The following is a 21,075-nucleotide window of genomic DNA, read 5'->3' as shown; positions in this document are numbered from 1 at the left end:
CAACTTATTTTGAGGATAATACACTATGACCAGGTAGGATTTATACCAGGAATTCAGGACTGGTGAATATTAGGAAAACTATCAGCGTAATTGACCATATCAACAACAAAACTAACAGAAATCTTATGATTATCTCAATAGGTGTGGAAAAAGCATTTGACAAAATACAACACCCATTCCCATTAAAAACACTAGAAAGTGTAGGAATAAATGGAGTCTTCCTTAAAATGATAAGTAGCATCTGTCTAAAACCATCAGTAAGCATTATATGCAGTGATGATAAGCTAGAAGCATTTCCAAAAAGATCAGAGGTGAAACAATGATGTCAATTATCACCACTGTTATTCAATATTGTACCAGAAATGTTAGCTGTAGCAATAAGAGAAGAAAAAGAAAATGAAAGAATTAGAATAGGCAAAGAAGAAACGAAGCTATCACTCTTTGCAGATAATATGATGGTATACTTAGAGAATCCTAAATCAAGTAAAAAATTACTTGAAATAACCAATAACTTTAGGAAAGTTGCAGGATATAGAATAAACCCACACAAATAATCGACATTTCAACATATTACTAACAAAGCCCAGGAGCAAGAGACAGAAAGATAAATTCCATTTAAAATTATGGTAGACACTATAAAATATTTGGGAGTCTACCTGCCAAGACAAAACCAGGAACTCTTTGAACACAATTATAAAACACTTTCCACACAAATAAAGTCAGATATAAGTAATTGGAAAAATATCAGTTGCTCATGGGCAGGCCAAGCTAATATAATAAAATGACAATTCTACCTAAATTAGTTTACTTATTGAGCACCATGCCAATCCAACTACCAAAAAATTATTTTATAGAGCTAGAAAAAACGATAACAAAATTTACCCGGAAGAACAAAAGATTCAGAATATTAAGGGAACTAATGCAAAGAAATGCAAGGGAAGGTAGTCTAGCTATATCAGATCTTGAATTGTATTATAAAGAAGGAATCATCAAGACTACTTGGTACTGGCTAAGAAATAGAGTTGGTGGATCAGTGCTATAGATTAGTTATGCAAGACACAGAAGTCAATGACTATACTAATCTACTATTTGATAAATCCAAAGACTCCAGTTTTTGGGATAAGAAATCACTATTTAGCAAAAACTTCTGGGAAAACTGGAAAAATGCATGGCAGAAACTGGACATAGATCAATATCTTACACCCTATACCAAGATAAAATCAAAATGGGAACAGGATTTAGATATAAAGACTGACACTATAAGCAAACTAGAAGAGCAAGGAATAGTTTACCTTTTGGATCTATGTAGAAGGGAAGAATTTATGACCAAACAAGAGATGAAGAACAATATGAAATGCAAAATGGACAACTTTGATTACATTAAATGAAAAGTTTTTGCACAAATAAAGCCAATGCATCCAAGATTAGAAGGGAAACAGAAAGCTGGGAAACAATTTTTACAGCCAGTGTCTCTGATAAAAGCCCCATTTCTAAAATAGAGAACTAAGTTACATTTAGGACAGGTCATTTAGGAGAATACAAGTCATTTCCCAATTGATAAATGGTCAAAGGATATGAACAGGCAGCTTTCAGAGGAAGAAACTAAAGCTATCTGTAGTCATATGAAAAAATATTCTAAATCACTATTGATTAAAGAAATGCAAATCCAAACTACTCAGAGGTACTAATGGCTAACATGACAAAACAGGATAATGACAAATGTCGGAGAAGATGTGGGAAAATTGGAACATTAATACATTGTTGGTGGAGTTGTGAAATGATCTAACCATTTTGGAGAGCAATTTGGAACTATGCCCAAAAGGCTATAAAATTGTGCATACCTTTCGACCCAGCAATACTAGGTCTATATCCCAAAGAGAGCATAAGAACAGGAAAAGGACCCACATGTACAAAGACATTTATAGCAGCTCTTTTTGTGGTGCCAATATGGAAATTGAGGGGATACCCATCTATTGGGGAATGGCTGAACAAGTTGTGGTATATGAATGTAATGAAATACTATTGTGCTCTAAGAAATGATGAGCAGGTAGGCCTCAAAAAAAAACTTGAGCAGAACCAGGAGAACACTGTACACAGTAACAGCCACATTATGGGATAGACTTGGCTCTTCACAGCAATGCAAGAATCAAAAACAACTCTAAAAGACTCACAATGGAAATTGCTATCCACACCCAGAGAAAGAACTACGGAGTCTGAATGCAGATGGAAGCATACTATTTGTTCTCCTTTTTCATTGTTGTTTTGTTTTATTGCATCATTCTCATGGTTCCTCCCATTAGTTCTAATTGTTCTTTACATCATGACTAATGGGAAAATATGCTTAACATGAATGTATATGAAGAGCTTATATCAGATTGTACATTGTGTGGGAGGGGTAGAAAATATAAAACTCATAATCTTATGCAAGTGAATATTAAGAACTAAAAATTAAGTAATTAATTGATTAATTAATTAAAACAACAACAACAACAACAACAAAGGGGCAACTAGGTGGCACAGTAGAGACAGCACTGGCCCTGGAGTCGGGGCACCTAAGTTCAAATCCTGCCTCAGACACATAACACTCTGGGCAAGTCACTTAACCCCAATTGCCTCACCAAGAAAAAAAAAAGAAAAAAATCTAGTGACTATTACCTCCATTATCAAATATAAAACCCTATTTAGCTTTTAAAGCCTTTACAATTTGCCCCTTCTTATCATTCCAACATTCTCACACTTTACTTAACTTCTCAAAGTCAGCAATTTATTGATTCTGGTCTTTTTGCTGTTCCTCATGCACAACACTCTGTCTCCCAATTCCATGCCTTTCCATTTCATGCTTAAAATGCTCTCCCTCCTTACCCTTGTCTCCTGGCTTCCTTCAAAATTCAGCTCAAATCCCACCTTCTCCAATAGACCTCTCCACTCCCCACCCCCCAAGCCTGCCCATTCTTTGTTCCTTCCCTTTGAGATTACCTTCTATTTATACTTTATCTTCTATATATTGTGAAAAGATAAAAATATTACTTCCGATTTCTGCGGTGTTGATTTTACAATGTAATTGATTTTTGTGATGTATTGAGTTATATAATTGAGTTAGTATCTGCCTGAAGTCACCTTGTTCAGAAATGTAGTTTCCCTTCCAGTTACTTTAAAAGTATGGTTGAAAAGGAATGTTATCACCCATGCAATTAGCCGCTGGGACATTTTATTGTCTGTAAACCCCAACCAGCTTAACCTGGTGCCATCCCCCCAAAAGGCAAGTCATCTGTCTATGTCTGTCCTTGCCTATCCTTGTGCAATTAAAGGAGCCTAGATCTCCTCCAAGAGAACAACACACACGGTGGTTCTGGTTTCATAGCCAAGATTGCAAGAGGCAGAGAAGTCCTATAAAACAATTAACATTCTTTAATTATCAAAGAGGGACACAATTAGCCATACCTGTACGCCACCCATTTTCCTTAGTACAGACAATTGTGATATTCCAAAACCACTCAGATGCCCCTCCTCATTTCCTGCATGTCAATAAAAAGGATCTACCCTTTTTCGTTGCTGTCATTGACCTTACTGGAGTGGCCAGTCTGGCCCATTTTGTTAACAGTTATACAGGTTGTATTACACTTGGACTTCACTGCATTTACCAACCACAGTTTATAGTTGTTTGCACATTATCTCCCCATTTAGAATGTGAGTTCCTTGAGTGTAGGAATCATATTTTTCCCTTTCTTTATATCTTCAGAACTCAACACAATGCCTGGCCCATAATAAGCATTTAATAAGTGCTTGTTAACTGACAATTCCTCTGGATTTCAATTTCCTACTCTGCAAAATGAAGAAGTTTGACTAGAAGACTGCTAAGGTCTGTTCCAGCTCTTAATCCATGATACTATTATCTTATGTGTGTTTATGTACATATTTATATACATATCTATATAAACATATAGCTATATAGAGAAATGTATATGTCTATTATTTCATATAGGTAGACACAGAGCTATAAAGATAAATGTATCTGTATAAATACATGTGAGGATGTACATATATAACCTCAACTAAAGTCCTACTCCAACACCTCATTATAGTGTGGAGGTGACCCTAGGTTTTTGAGGTGAATAAGTGTTTTAGCAGGTGCTACAAAATTGGAAAGGCTTTGAGTATGGACCTGATGATTGAATGTATGTCTTTTGTCCATGGATCAACCTAGTTAATGTATGAGAGGCTCATCACCAGGTCAACTACAACTATACAAGAAAATCGAATACAGATGGGTTGTGATCTGCATTAGTAGAAGAAGTCCCCACGTTGACTTAATTACAAGTATTGAAGTATTAAGTACCTGCACACATGCATATGTGCACATGTGAAACAGTGAAATAAAACAAAGCCAAATTTGGGTTTCATTTTGCACTTATATTTCCTTGCAATTTCTTTATCACTACAAATTTAGCATAAGAACAGTAACAAAATGAGAGAAAACTGAATAACGGGAATCACTTCTTAAAACACCAGTTCCTACACTTTTTTCAGTGGCGTTAAGAGCTTAGACACTGCTGACGTACAAACTAATTGGTTTTAGTGTTCCAATAGTATTAGCTTAAAAAGAATATCCATTTCAAGTTTCTGCTTTTGTAGTCAGTGTACAGTTTTCAGTTATTTTTCATATGGCTGCAGTAATTCCCTTGTCTCTGGTGTCTGCTTCAGAGTACAAATACAATGACTGATGGGAATCTGCTTGTGGAAGTAGCTGCAATGAAGTTTCGTAGTTAAGTTTTTCTGAAGGCTCTGGTGAATTTTCCCTCCATCTTGAACTTGCGTGCTGTTGAGATACTTTCCATACTCTGGGACAAGGGGAAGTAAAGCCTAGAGTAGGTCTTGAAATTTGATTCTCTTGAAAGCTTTCTTCCTTGATACGCTGGTTGGAAAGCACTTCTTTTTCTTTGCAGTTTCGCCATTTCATTCTTCTATTTTGAAACCAAATTTTCACCTATTTGTAAAAAAATTGAATAAGTAACTGGTCTTATCATTTCACTCAATGATTTTATTTCCTCTACCTGTGCCAAAGATGATTTGAAAAGGATAACTGGACCTGGCATTTTTCACTAAAGTTTTTGACTTTTTATACACACTTTACATAAAATGTTGGACAGCATTATATATAATCAGAACCTAGTGAAGATCTGGAAAACCAGTGCACAGCACATATCCCTGGAGATAGATACATGCATGCATACATACACACATGCAGATATAGATTATAGCCATGAAGTCAGACACACTTAGAGACTATACTATTTTAGACCATAAAGAGCATTTGGTAGATACACTAGTTCAATTGAAATTCATTGAGGCCAATTTTCTTCTAATGGAAACTGCATTAATATAATAATTAAAAATTTTAGTGCACTTCTTAGTCTGCTATAGTGTACCGAAGGATGTCCTAACCCTTCAAGGAGGCTATTGCAATTTCTGAAAGTATTTGACTTTCTCCTAGAAGTAAGTAGTAAAATTGGTGCTCAGTCAATAATAAGTGATTATAATATTAAATTAAGGCAAGTAAATTAGCTCATAAAGGTGTCCTGATAGTTGTCCTCTAGAAGTTAATTCTTTCTTTACATTTAAAATATTTCTTTTCCAGGACCCACATTTACAAACATATTTATAGCTCTTTCTGTGGTGGCAAAGAATTGGAAATTGAGGGGATGTCCATCAATTGGGGAATGGCTGAACAAGTTGTGATGTATGAATATAATGGAATACTATTGTGCTACAAGAAATGATGGGCAGGCAGACTTCAGGAAAACATGGAAAGACTTGTATGGACTGATACTGAGTGACGTGAGCTGAACCAGAAAGTAGGATTTATGCTGGGTCTCATAGAAAGCCAACAGGAAAAAAAGGTAAGGAAGAAAAGAATTATAGGCAGGGAGGACAGCCAGTGAAAAAGAACAGTCAGGATATTCAATATGTGAAATACAGCAATAAGGCCACTGTGGCTGGACCATGGAAAAGATGGAGAAAATAAAATTTAAGATGACTATAAAGCTAGGTAAGGAGCACATCATGAAGGGCTTTAAATCCCAAACTGAGCATTTTATATTTGATCTTGGAAATAATAGATAGCTACTGGAGTTTATTAAAAGAGAAAGTAACATGGCCAGACCTATAGCTTTAGAAAGATCAGTTTTACTGTATGGTGGAAAATTGACTGGAGGGAGGAGAGACTTAAGGCAGGGAGAACAACCAGAAAGCTATTGCAATAGTCCAAGTGTAAGGGGATGACAGCTTACATAAGTGTGGTCACTGTGTGATTAAACAGAAGGTAATATATAGAAGAGATGTTCTAAAGGCAGAAACAATGAGACTTGGAAACAGATTGAATATGTGGTAAGTGAAGAGTCAAAGATAATACCGAATTGCAAGTCTAGGTGACTAGAAGGATGGTGTAGACAGTAATAGGAAAATTAAAAAGGAGGAAAAGTTTGGGGAAAATTATAATGAGTTCCATTTTGAACATGTTGACAGGAAGTAAAGAGAAGAGTTAGCAGAGTAAGTAGAAAGGGAAGGAGAAGGGAAAGAAGATGTGAATAAAAAGTCAACCAGTGCTAGAAAGGGGGGCCAGGAAAGCTGTGTGATCAAAAGGAATCCAGGCCTTAGTGAGAGAGAGATGAAAGGAGTGGGAAACGAAAAGATATAAGATGATGACAAGTTTTTTACCTGCAGAGCATGTATTCCAGAAAGTATGGTGGAAGCATGATTACCTCAAAAGTAAACCCAATAATAATCATGACTATTATTAGAAAATACCAATAGTACTCAGACCGTAGCTCCTGAATCATGTGTAGCTTTTTTATTCACAGCATGGATGTTTTCAAAACCTCTAATTCCTATATTATATATTCTATAATATATTTTATTTATTACAATATAATATGAAGTATTATATTATAGTAGATTCAAAGACAAATTTAAGTTTATGAGGATTATAATTATTACTCTAACATCATATAACTATGACTATTACTGATTTTTAAATTATTTATGTATTGTCTATCTTAATATATAATAATATATAAATATTTAATATATTACATCATATAAACCATAGTAGCCATAAACTATATTTATATATTATTGAATAAATTATTGATTAAATATAACATGTAATAATATAAATATGATAAATAAAAATATACATAATACATAAAGTATAAATATAAATACATATTTATATATCCACTTATATGGCAGCCATGAGGCAGAGTGAGTACAGTGTTGGGCCTGAAGTCAGGAAGACTCATGTTCCTAAGTCCAAATCTGGCCTCAGGTACTAGCTGTGTGACCCTGGGTAAGTCACTTAATCCTGTTTGCCTCAGTTTCCTCATCTGTAAAATGAGCTGGAGAAGGAAATGGTAAACCACTCAAGCAACTTTGCCAAGAAAACTCAAAATGGAAACATCATCTAGTCCAACTCCTTCATTTGGAAACTAAGAATTTGGTAAATTAAGTGATTTGTCCCAGGTCGAAGACATTAATAAGTGGTTTGTGAGCATACACACACATACACACACACACACACACACACACACACACACCATTTTTAGACTTTCAGATTTTGAAAAAGGAGAAAAACAGTAAAGCTAAAATCCACTTGAACATAGTTTTATCTATAGACAGAAAAAACCAAGCTCTGTGCTCCTGTATAATCTGAAATATATCATTATTTATTAGGATAGAACCAGTGTGCCCACTACCAAAAGTTGGCCATATCTGCAAACAGACTAGTTTTCAAATATGAACCACAATACACAATATGAATATTTTTGTATCTCCAGTGTTTAGCATATAGTAAGTGCTTAATAAATGTTTTTTGATTGATTGGTTCATTGAGCTAAAATTAATGGAGAATCTATTGTGTTCATCATCTGACAAGCATCCATTAAAGCCTGTGGCTAAGGTGCTAGGCAAACAAAGATAAAACACAAGTCCAAGAGAAAAGATAAAAGTCTGTGGACATTTTTTTATCCATTAGTACCTGTGACTCCTTTAGTCCCAAATTGATGGAGAGTTTCTTTCTGTCTGTTTTGCTGATGTACTTCTGTTTCTGAAACATTTTCTCCAGAGATTTTCTCTGCTCATTAGAAAACACAGCTCTTCTTAAAATTCCTCTTTGCGCTTTGGAACTGGAATCCTGTGTCAGTAGAGGCAACATGGTATCCTCTCCTAGGGGAAGTACAAGGCACAAGCTGAATTTAATGTAATCTATAATAAGTATTTAGTTTATTCCAAGCATTATATGAGAGTGGGGGAAGAATATTACTTTAGACTCTTCAAGTTAAATACTAAGGACTACATTCACTTATTTCATGTAGTCTCATAGGACTTAGAACTCAAAGCTCAACTCTCTCAATTTACACACGAGGAAGCTCATTCAAGATCACACAGATAGTACTAGTGGCAGATCCAGGATTTGAAACCAGATTTGTTGTTGTTGTTGTTGTTGTTGTTGTTGTTGTTGTTGTTGTTTACTACAAATCCAGTGCACTTTCTATTATGCTGCAAGTGAAATAACTTATTCAGAGTCTATGTATTGCAGGAATCTGAAACAAGGCTGAAGCAAGAAGAAGGCTTGAAAGTTAGTGAGCTCATTGAAAGATAAACAATTTGAAGAGATGAGTAGAAAGTCAATAATATGAGATTTGAGATACACTTTCAATTAGGATTTAGGAGAATATAAAGAAAAAATATAGCATTGTGGAAGTCCAAGAAGGAGAGAATTTTAGGAAGATGTCAACAACATCAAATGCCAATCACATGGACTGAAGAAAGGTCAATGGATTTGACAAGCAAAAAGGTGATAAGAGGGTATCCATCAAAGTGGAGGTGAGAAGACTATATGGAAGAAGAAACTAGAGGTACTAAAGAGGAAAGGCTTACAACCAGTTTGACCTTGAGCGAATGAGTTAAGCTCCCTAACCCTTGATTTTCTGACTGTAAAATGAGAAGATTGGACTAGATTATTTCTAAATTAGCTTCCTGCTTTAAATCTATGATTCTCCATCCTTTATCCTTTTATCCAGTATCAGAGGAAAATTATTCTCTCCTCCATCATCTCTCTAGTAATAGTCTAGATTCCATTCCTTACCACATTTTCCAGTACCTCACCCCTACAATCCAGGATTAAGGATACTCAAGAAATCTTTCTGTAAAGCAGGTTGTGAGGGGTCATCTGCTGAAAGTATGTATGGAAGGGTAGGAATAAAAAGAGAAGTATTGCACTTTTGGAAGGAAAGGATAAAAGAGCCTGGAAAAGAAGGTGAGTAAAATGAAGCAGTACAGCCCAGATCTCTCTCACAACAACTCCAACAAATAATAATGATGATAATAATAATAATATAACGCTTAACATAACATTTACATAGTACTTACTATGTAGCAGGCACTGTGCTAGGCACTTCACATTTATTCTCTCATTTGACCCTCAGAATCCTGAGAGGGAGGTGCTATTATAACTCCCTTTACAGATGAGACAACTGAGGACAAGAGAGGTTTAGTGACTTGTCCTAGGTCACAAAGCTAGCAAGTATCTGAAGCTGGATTTGAACTCAGGCCTTCCTGACTCCTGGACTGGGCTCTATCTACTGCTCCAATAAAAATGGCAGAACAGTAACAGATTGAGTAGTGAAGAGAAAATCTGAAGTCCAAATCCAGAGTGAATAATTTTCTTCAATCCAGCCAACATAGGAAGAGAGCTAGAGGCTAGTGGCACTGGGAAGAAGATTCAACCAAGAAGGCCTGTATAGAGCCTTGTAGCACTGAGACTAAATTGAGGCCTGTGGCTCTGAACCAGACATGGAATGTGGATTAGTCCTAAGGCTGTGTACCAGGCAGGGAACAGGAACAGAAATGAGCCAGTAAGCTATGTCACTCTGACCTGGGAGCTGTGTGACAATGCCAGTGTAGACTGAGTCTGGGCCTGGAGCCTTGTAGCAGGGCAAGAGTAAAGAGTCAAAGAACCAAAGATCCATATAGCTGTGGGGGAACAGGAACAGGAGGAAGCCCTTCCAGGGAGCTGCGGTCAGCAGCTTCTATCTGGGAGATCCTGGTCAGGCACAAATAGTCCATATGAACATCTGGAGTGGAGATGTCACTAAATTTGCACATCTCATATTTCTTTCGAGCTATTGCAATTCTTCTCTGATGTGGGCATGCCATGCTGGATGGTCCTATGCCACTGTCTCCCATGTCTTACAATCAATTCCAAAGTTCTTCAGAGAGACCTTGAGACTATTCTCATTTCACTTCTTCTGACCTCCTTGTGAGAGTTCTCCATAAAAGTATTTTAGGAAAATGTACATTTGAACTATTGTTGAACAAATATAATTTGAACAACAAACAAATTGAATAAATGTAATTCAAGCAGTATGGCTGGTTCATCAGAGTTGTGGTCTGTGAAGACTGAATGTATGAATGTATGAATGTTTGGCAGTTCAGCTCAAGAAAAACCACAGTGTGTGCAAGCTTATCTTGCTAGGTGATGTTCAGAATCTTCCTAACACAATTCACATAGAAGTGTGACACTGGTAGACTATCCGGGCTTCACAGACATGCAACAAGGTCAGCACAATGGCTTCAGTGAACCTTCAGTTTCACAGGTAGCCTAATGCTTCTTCTCTCCTACACTTTCCTTCAGAGTCTCCCATGCACTGAGCTAGTTCTGGCAATGCAGGCATCAACCTCATCATCTATGTGGACATCCCTGGAAAGTGTACTGCCAAGGTAAGTGAACTTATCCACAGCATTCAAAATTTCTCCATTTGCTGTAACTGACAGTTCCATGTGTGGATGGTGTGGTGCTGGCTTGTAGATAACTGTGTTTTCTTGGTGTTAATTGTTGGGCCAAATTAGCACAAGCAGCAGAGAATTGATCCATACTTTCTTGCATTTCAGCCTCAGAAACTGCATTGAGTGCACCGTCATCTGTGAAAAAAAATGCACCAACTCTCCCTCTTCTTTAGTCTTGGCTTTTAAATTAAATTTAAATTTAAATTTTAACAAAGTTAAATAATTTACTGTCAGTGTGATAGCTTACCTTGATGCCATTTTTATCCTCATTGAAAGCGTCCGACAACATTGCTGATAACAACATCGTGCTAAAAACCATGGGAGCAAGCACACAGCCCCATTTCATTCTATCGGTGATTGAGAGCATCATCCATTATTCAGAACCTGTGTAAACTTGCTATCATGAAATTGATATACAATACTGGGGAACTTCTCCAGGAAATCAAAGTTTGCCGTAATTTTCCTTCACAATTGCCAGTATCAAAGGCCTTGGTTAAATCAACAAATGTTGTGTACAGAGCTCTGTTCTGCTCCTGGCATATCTCCTGGAGTTGGCAAACAGCAAACACCATATCATCTGTTCCTCAGTCCTTTCTGAAGCCACGCTGGCTCTCAGGTAGATGACCATCTTCAAGGCGAAGAATCAGGCAATTAAAGAGGACTCTGAAAAGAATCTTACTGGCAATAAGTAAGAAAGAGAACCCCTTATTGTTACAGAACAACCTATTTCCCTTTCCTTTACAGGAATGGACGATGTAGGCATCCTTGAACTCCTGGGGGATAACCTCCTTTTGCCATACAACCTGGAAAATTTCAGTCAGCTTTTGTATGAGCAGTGGACCCCTGTCTTGTAAACCTCAGCTGGAATAGAATCAGCACCAGGAGCTTTGCCACAGAAAAGTTGCTGAATGGCACTCAAACCTCTTCTTCAGTTGGAATTTTTGCTAGAGAGTGCTTGACTTCAACCTGAAGTATATGGTCAGTGGCTTCAGCATTGATTGGTAATGATCCATTGAAAACACTATGGAAGTGTTCAGCCCATCTTTCCAGCAGCATGTTCTTATCACTAACCAATGTGGCTACATTAGCACTGAGTATTTGAAATGCACCATAGGCCTTTGGCCCATAAATAGACTTCAAGGCATCATAAAAGCACTTTGTATTGTTATTATCAGCATAATACTGAATTTTGTCTGCCTTCTTACTGAGTCAAGAACCTGCATCTTTCTAAGCTTCCCTTGCCCTTTACTTTTCATGGAGTTAAATATTGCCTTTTCAGAGATGGATGAATTAAATTATTATTAAATCCTGTGGAGTTCTATCTTTTAATTTAGCAACTTCTAAAGTTCCTCATCATTTTCTTATGACCAAGCTTAATGTTTGTAAGTATTCTTGCTTAGATGAGCAAATGTGATGCTGAACACCAAATCTCTAAGAGCTGCCAACTCCTTTTCTGCTCCACTGTTGCCAACCATGTGTTAACTCAACTTTACCTCCAAATTAACCGTTCGTGCTCAGAGAAGCACTCTAATCTGTTGATATTAAGTCTTCTGGTAGTGGTCTTGTGTTGGGGCCACTACTTTTGTTGATTGTAAATGTTTAGTTTGGAGAGAATAAGTTGATTTTTGGTACAGCACTCTGTGCCACACATAACCTTTATTACTCTCATAATCTGTCTGTCTCTTCTCCTTAGAGTGACATAGTCTATTAAATGCCAGTGTTTACTGTAAGGGTCCATCCACAAAATTTTGTTGTATTTAGGTAAGCAGAAGACAGTGTTGGAGATGAGAAGATCACGTGACATTAGTAGTGTCAGTAGCAAGTGACTGTTGCTGTTGCTTTTTCTAACTCCATTCCTCCCAAGAATTCCTTGCCATGTCTGATAGTCTGTGCCTACTCTGGCATTAAAGTCACTCAGAATTAAAAGCTTGTCTCCTTTTGGCACATTGATGATGAGGGTCTCCAAGTCTTCATAAAATTTTCCTCTGATCTCATCAGGGTTCATCATGGTGAGACCATGTGCACTGATGACGGTGGCATGGCAACCATCAAGTAACAAGAGCATTGTCACTCACTCCTTTCGGTAGGTATACAAGCTTGTTGACTAGATTAGTTTTGATCACAAAACCTACACCAGCTTCACAGTATTCCCCTTCACTGTGGCCACTCCAGGAAAGCATGTATCCAGCTCCAATTTCAGTAAGCTGACTTTCATTTGCCAGCCTTGTTTCACTCAGGGCTGCCCTTTGGATGCAACACTTACTTAGTTTTCTCACAACAAGAATTATTCATTTTTCAGGTCTACTAGATTTCGTATTGTCCATAAATGTGTGCACATTCCATGAGTACATAGATGGTGCATGGATGGTGAGTGGAATTATCTTTGCAAAAGTTTTTGTACATTTTTTGTGTTTCAGCTACCAGGTGAAATCCCTACCTGCCTTAGTAAGCAGGCCTGGATTGGGTGAAGCAGACAATGAATGTTTAAGGCCACCTCCTCATGCCAGAAGGTGAGCTGTGCAGGCCTTCAAAAAGGCTGCTCAGACACCCAATGGGCTGCCAAATCCCACTGCTGCTTCAGTACAGTGAGAAGACAACCCTATAGCTTGGGCTGCCAGTGTGGTGGGCTGTGACTACATGTCTCAGTGTATCTGTACCTGTTGTTTTGTCACTTGCCTGTTTCCACAAGACTTTGAGGTAGGTAAAAATGGTAAAATAGTATGGGTGATATCTTTTGACAGGCACGTAAAATGGATTTAAGTGAGGCAGAATTGCAAGAAGTCATCCTAACTCTCTTCCAGAGTCATTGAAGTCGAGTGTCAAGACAAAATCAAGATGACTTGGTGACTGCTCAGGATGTAGGGGATGACATTGGCATCTTCAGTGTCTAACCAAGAGCTCCACAGTACCTGCTTCAGCCACCTTCATGGCTGTTGGTACAAATGATTCTCATCTGCAACATTCTACCACGGGAAGTCTTTGTATGCTTAGGGTAGACACTCTCTCACTCACTGACAGATTTAAGACCACTCTGTTACCCACAACCTGAGTAGCCTGTCTGCCAAAACACTTTACCATGGTGTGGCCTCTGCTCATGCTACAGCTTCTAGGAGCCACAAGTGAGAGTTGTGCAAAACAGGTGGACACTAGAGATAGAAAGTAACCATGAAAAGGGCTCAGCAGCCCTCACACCAGAGGTACTAATCTTTCCTGAACCACACTCCTGAGAGAAACCCCAAAATGAAAAATCCAGAAAGACTTACATGAACCGATGCTGAGTGAAGTGAGCAAAACCAGGAGAAGATTGTATACAATAATAGCAACATTGTGCAATGACTGACTTTGTTAGACTTAGCTCTTCTGAGCAATGCAATGATCTAAGACAATTCCAAAAGACTTATGATGGAAAATGCTGTCCACATCCAGAGACAGAACTATAAAGTCTGAATGCATAGTTCTGTTCACCTCACTCCACATCTGTTCAAACAAGTCTTCCCAGGTTTTAAGTCTTTGACTTAAGGCTGATTTTTAAAAAGTAGACAGTCAGCTTTGGTGTTATATTTTCTTTCTCGTGGTTTTTCCCTTTTGCTCTGATTCTTCTTTCAAAACATGACTAATGTGGAAATATGTTTAATATGATTGTGCATCTGTAGTTTATATCAGATAGCTTGCCTTCTTGGGGAGGGGAGAAAAAATTTAGAACTCAAAATCTTGTATAAGTGAATGTCAAAAACTAAAAAATAATTAATTAATTAAAAAATCAAACTTATAAAGGCCCCAAAAAGTGAGACTCTCTCCCCCACCAAGAAAAATCAATTAAGAACTTGTGGTTTGCAGGCCAACAGGCAAACTTTAACCAGTGGAATTGTGGTCCATAAAGATCTCAAACAAGGTATCTGTATTTAGGTCTCATTAAGGCAAGTAGTCTGTCTGCTTAAAAGTGGGGGGGAAAACAATCATAGATGAACTCCCATAATATATTCCAAGTGAATTGTTAAGCCTCATTAGGATGTTAGGATGCAATATCCATATTGCTGATGTTAGCTGCCATGCCCATAATGGATAAGTATATCAGTCAATTCGCCAGTAGGCACTTTATTTATTTATTTGTTTGTTTGTTTTTTGGCTAGACAATGGGGTTAAGTGACTTTCCGAGGGTCACACAGCTAGTAAGTGTTATGTGTCTGAAGCCACATTTGAACTCAGGTCCTCCTGAATCCAAGGCCGGTGCTCTATCTACTGCGCCACCTAGCTGGCCCATCAGTAGGCATTTTAAAAGCACCTCCTGGAGGCGGAGCCAAGATGGCGGAGTGAAAGCAGTGACCTGTTTGAGCTCTCCCCCCAAACCCCTCCAAATACTCATAAAAAATGGCTCTAAACAAATTCTGAAGCAGCAAAACCCACAAAAAGACAGAGTGAAACAAATTTCCAGCCCAAGACAACCTGGATGGTTGATGAGAAAGGTGTATCTCGCCGGGCTGGGAGCGCAGCGCAGGGCAGCGTGGGCATGCAGGGCACAGCAAACCTGGAGCAGGCCTTAGAGGACTGAATTGTGGGCAGCTGTGGAGGTTTCCAGACTCCTCAATCCACAAATGCCAAAGACAACTTAGAAGGTCAGTGGGAAAAGTCTGTTTCTGTCCCTGCTGAGAGAGGAAGGCGGGGTCTCAGCTCCATTCCCCAAGAGCGTGGCGCTGGGGGGGGCAGCTGCTTCCCGAGCTTCCGGCCCACAGACTGAGGGGGAATCCAGTGGCTGATCAGAGAGGGACTGCAGGGATCTCTTTGCCAGTGCTGAGGCAGGAATCTCTTGCTTTGCCCATGCTTGGATCTGGGCCACAGTTCTGGGCAGCGGTGCTGGGGTGAGGAGGAGCACTGGCTTGGTGGAGCTTATAGTGACTGTGGAGAGGAACCCCTCCTCACAGTCACAGGACAGAAAGGAGTACTTGTAGTCGCAGGCCAGGAAAGGAGTAACCACCTCGCCTCTTATCATACCACCTTGGAAGAACTGAAAATTTACAGGTCCCTACAAGTATCTCTGAAAACAGCTGTACAAACCCCAGAAGCTTGGGACAGTACACTCTCCACATTGGAAGCAGATTCATACCTTAACAAAGAGTTTAAAACTCAAGTAATTGGCCGGGATCATGAGCAAGCAGCACAAAAAGAGTCAGACTATATTATCTTACTTTGGTGAAAAAGAAGAGCAAAATATACAACCAGAAGAAGACAACAAAGTCAAAGCCCCTACATCCAAAGCCTCCAAGAAAAATATGAATTGGTCCCAGACCATGGAAGAGCTCAAAAACGATTTTGAGAAGCAAGTTAGAGAAGTAGAGGAAAAACTGAGAGTGATGCTAAAGGAGACCCAAAAAAATACTGAAGAAAATAACACCTTAAAAAATAGCCTAACCCAAATGGCAAAAGAGGTCCAAAAAGCCAATGAGGAGAAAAATGCCCTAAAAAGACAAATTGGACAAATGGAAAAGGAAGTCCAAAAGCTTACTGAAGAAAATACTTCCTTAAAAATTAGAATAGAGCAATTGGAAGATAGTGACTTTATGAGAAATCATGACACAGTAGAACAAATCCAAAAGAATGAAAAATTAGAAAACAATGTGAAATATCTCATTGGAAAAACAACTGACCTGGAAAATAGATCCAGGAGAGAGAATTTAAAAATTATTGGACTATCTGAAAGCCATGATCAAAAAAAGAGCCTAGACATCATCTTTCAAGAAATTATCAAGGAAAACTGCCCTGATATAGTAGAACCAGAGGGCAAAATAGAAATTGAAAGAATCCACAGATCTCCTCCTGAAAGAGATCCCCAAAGGAAAACTCCTAGGAATATTGTAGCCAAATTCCAGAGTTCCCAGGTCAAGGAGAAAATATTACAAGCTGCCAGAAGGAAACAATTCAAGTACTGTGGAAACACAATCAGGATAACACAAGATTTAGCAGCTTCTACATTAAAGGACTGCAGGGCATGGAATATAATATTCTGGAGGGCAAAGGAGATAGGATTACAACCAAGAATCACCTACCCAGCAAAACTGAGTATAATCCTTCAGGGGAAAAAATGGTCATTCAGTGAAATAGAGGACTTTCAAGCATTCCTGATGAAAAGACCAGAGCTGAATAGAAAATTTGACTTTCAAATACAGGACTCAAGTGGAACATGAAGAGGTAAACAGGAAAGAGAAATCATAAGAGACTTATTAAGATTGAACTGTTTACATTCCTGCATGGAAAGATGATATTTATAACTCATGAGACTTTGTCAGTATTAGGGTAGTTGGAGGAAAAAAATTATATGTATGTATATATAGATAGATAGATAGAGGGCACAGGGTGAGTTGAAGATTAAGGGGTCATATCTGGAGAATAAAATTAAGGGATGAGAGAGGATTATACTCGGAGAAGAAGAAAGGGAGAGGTAGAATGGGGTAAATTATCTCACAAAAAAAAACCAGAAAGAAAAGTCTCTTACAGTGGAGGGGAAACAGGGGAAGGTGAGAGGGAATGAGTGAATCTTATTCTCATAGGATTTGGCTTAAGGAGGGAATAACATACACATTCAATTGGGTATGGAAATCTGTCTTACCCTACAGGAAAATAGGGGGAGAAGGGGACAAGAGAGCAGGGGGATGATAGAGAGGAGGGCAGATTGGGAAAGGGGTTAATCAGAAGTAAATACTTCTGAGGAGAGACAGGGTCAAAAGAAAGAATAGAATAAATGGGAGGGCAGGATAGGATTAAGGGAAATAGAGTTAGTTTTTCACAACATGTCTACTATGGACATGTTTTGCATAACTGCACATGTACAACTTATATTGAGTTGCTTGCCTTTTCAATGAGGGTGGGTGGGGAGGGAGGAAGAGAGAAAATTTGAAACCTAAAGTTTTAAAAACACATGTTTAAAAAAAATGTTTTCACATGCTACTGGGAAATAAATATAGGAAATGGGGTACAGAAGTCTATCCTGCCCTACAGGAAAATAGAAGGGGAAGGGGATAAGAGAAGGGGAGAGAGATAGAAGAGAGGACAGAGTAGGGGAAGGGATATTCAGAATGCATGACATCTTGGGGTGGGGGGAGGGGGAGATGGGGTGAAAATTTGGAACTCAAAAACTTGTGGAAGGGAATGTTGAAATGTTGAATGTTGAAAACTAAAAATAAATAAATAAATTTATACTAAAAAAATAAATTAAAGCACCTCCTATGTGCCAGGCACTTGGCTGTTTTCAAGGAGCTCACAATCTAACAAGTGAACAATATGTACTATGGATAAATGGGAAATAATCAAAAAAGGGAAGACACTAGGATTAAGAGGACGAGGGAAAGGCTTCCTATAGAAAATGAGATTTTAACTGGGACTTAAAGTAAGCCAGGGAAGCCAGCAAGTAGACATGAGGAGGGAGAGCATTCCAAGTATAGGGAACAGACAGAAAAAAAGACTGAAGCCAAGAGATGGAGTGTCTTGTTTGTGAAACTGACCAGGAGGCCAGGGTCACTGAATCATGGTGGAGAAGTAAGACATAAGCAGACTGAAAAGGTGGGAGATTAGAAAGGGTTTTGAATGCCAAACAGCATTTTGTATTCATTCCTTAAGGGAGCCATTGGAGTTTATTGAGTAGGGGAGTGACATGGTTCAACCTGAACATTAGGAAAAATCACTTTAGTAGCTGAATGGAAGACAGATTGGAGTAGAAAGAGACCCACCAGTAGGCTATTACAATAGTGTAGGTGTGAGGTGATGAGGGGCTATATCTGAGTGGTAACAGTGTTAAAGGAAATAAGGGGGCATAGTGGCAAAACATTATAAAGGTGAAGTCAATAGGCCTTTGCAATAGATTGGATCCGGGAGTGAGATGAGAGTGAAGAGTTAAGGATGACATCTAGGTTGTGAACCTGAGGGACTGAGGGGATGGTGTTGCCTTATATAGTAATAGGGAAGTTAGGAAGGGGACAGGATTTGAAGGAAAGATGAGTTCAATTTTGACATGTTAATTTTGGGATGTCTACTGGGTATCCAAGTCAGATGGAAGATGAGAGATCAGTAGAGAGGATAAGGAAAGATAGATAGATTTGAGAATTAACATCATAAGATGGTAATCAAATGCATAGAAGTTGATGAAATCACCAAGTGAAGTAGAAGGAGAAGAGAAGAAGACCCAGGACAGAACCCTGTGGGATACCTAAAATTAGATGGCATGATCTGGATGAAGATCCAGCAAAGGAGACTGAGAATGAACAATTTGATAGGTAGAAAGAGAACCAGGAGAGAATGGGGTCCTAGAAAACTATAGAGAAGAGAGTATCAAGGAAGAGAGAGTGATCAATAGTGCCAAGGGCTGCAGAGAGGTTGAGGAGAATGAGGATTGAGAGAAAAGCCATTGTATTTAGCAATTAAGAGATGATTGGTAACTTTGGAGGGAAAAGTTTTTGTGAAATGACAGATCAGAAGGGGCTAAAAAGAGATTGAGTAGAGAAAGTGGAGACAGCCTTTTCAAGGAATTTAGCCACAAAGGGAAGAATAGATATAGAATGATAGAGGGGATAAATAGTTTAAGTAAGGGTTTTTCAGGATGGAGGATACATAAGCATGTTTTTAGTAGGGAAGAAGCCAGTAGACAAGGAGAGATTGAAGAAAAGTGATTGATTGGAATGACAGAGGGAACAATCTGTTGGAGGAGCTCAAAGGAATGGGATTGCTTATGCAAGCAGAAGGGTTAGCTTTGATAAGGAGTAAGGCCCACCTCTTTATGTGAGATATGAGTAAAGGAAGAGATAGTGGCTGAAGACATATGAATAATATGAGATGAGGAAGAAAGTTCTAGAGTAAGCTCATGATGAATGGCTTCAAATTTTTTTTTTTTTGTAAAATATAAGGAAGGTTCTCAGCTAAGAGGCTGAGGAGAGGTAGAGTCATGGGAGGTTTGAGGAAGGAAGAAAAGGATTAGAAGAGCCACTGTGGAGAACAGTGAGTTGATAAGAGGTATAGTAGGATTCCCTGGTACCAGTCAGGTCCCAGTTGAAGTTGTGCAACGTAAGTTTTAGTGGACCCAATCAGAACAGTTGCTTGACTTTCTCTACTTTCATTCAGTAGCATATGTGTAGGAGCAGAGGCAGTGTGATGGTCGGAGTTTTCTAAGGCTGAGGTTTACCAGGGCGTAATTGGTGATATGATAAGTGGGTTGGGGATTCAAGAGGACAATGTAGAATTGAATTGGTTCACCAACGGGTCAAGATAGGGAAAAGAGTAGTGAGTAGCAAGTAGAGGGGAGATGGCCTGGGAGAGATTTGAGAAGTTGAGGGATTAGAAGTCATGATACAGAGAAAGAGATAGAAAACCAATATGGTCAGATAAGAGGATTTCAGAATTCTTAAACATGAGGTGGTTCATTTGTGGCTAATGGCAAGATCAAGGTAGTGTGGGGGACTAGGCCATGCTTATGATTTTTGAGGGATTCTCTCTCTCTCTCTTTTTCCTCTCCTAAACACACACACACACACACACACACACACACACACACACACACACACACATGTTCCTAAGTATGAGGGCAGGAGTTTGGGAGGAAAGATTGTGAACCAGGTACTGAACTCATTAAAGAAATAAGGGAAGTGACCTGGAGATCTATAGATAATAGCTACCAGGTTAAGGTTCTATATAAATCTAAAATCTTATGTGTATTAAGCTCTTTACAAATTTTGTGGCACTATTTTATAATACTTCCCTCAAATTTATACATGATCCTGGTCTCTGACTTTGAACAACTGAAGCCATTCAGAAAAATTGTCATGTTGCTTTTTAAAAGTGCAAAACCTGAGAAACTGTCCAAAAAATTCCAAAGAAAAATCCACAATACACGCTGATAGGGTTTAGCAATTTCCCATGATTGCTTTTTAATTTATTTAAGAGAAACAAAAATATTCAGCCTATTCATCCTGCTGGAAAACTTCTTTCTGCTCTATTTCAAAACTCTTGATAAAGCAAGAGAAATCATCATAAATACACACATATATATGTATGTATACACACACACACATATATACATACATAAACACATATATACATGTGTATGTGGTTTTTTGTTTGTTTGATTTTTTTTTTGCTAAGCAATGGGGTTAAGTGACTTGCCCAGGGTCACACAGCTAGTAAGTGTCAAGTGTTTGAGGCTGGTTTTGAACTCAGGTCCTCCTGACTCCAAGGCCAGAGCCCTATCCACTGCAC

General features: G+C 38.5%; 1 protein-coding gene across 1 annotated transcript in view; it reads right to left on the bottom strand.

The window, feature by feature from the left end:
• Positions 1-3,968: 3,968 nt before the first annotated feature.
• DBX2 (developing brain homeobox 2) overlaps positions 3,969-21,075 on the bottom strand; it is a 40,589-nt gene continuing 23,482 nt past the window's right edge. The window contains exons 3-4 of the mRNA XM_020973682.2: positions 8,033-8,220; positions 3,969-4,984 (exon numbers count right to left, since the gene is read on the bottom strand). Coding sequence (XP_020829341.1) covers positions 4,658-4,984; positions 8,033-8,220 — 515 coding nt within the window. The 3' untranslated portion in view covers positions 3,969-4,657. The remainder of the gene's footprint in view (positions 4,985-8,032; positions 8,221-21,075) is intronic.

Source organism: Phascolarctos cinereus, unplaced genomic scaffold, assembly GCF_003287225.1.
Source record: "Phascolarctos cinereus isolate Bilbo 61053 unplaced genomic scaffold, phaCin_HiC Scaffold_1;HRSCAF=81, whole genome shotgun sequence".
Classification (NCBI taxonomy): Eukaryota; Metazoa; Chordata; class Mammalia; order Diprotodontia; family Phascolarctidae; genus Phascolarctos; species Phascolarctos cinereus.
The sequence above is the reverse complement of the archived record's forward strand: the minus strand, read 5'-3'. Positions and strand labels throughout refer to the sequence as shown.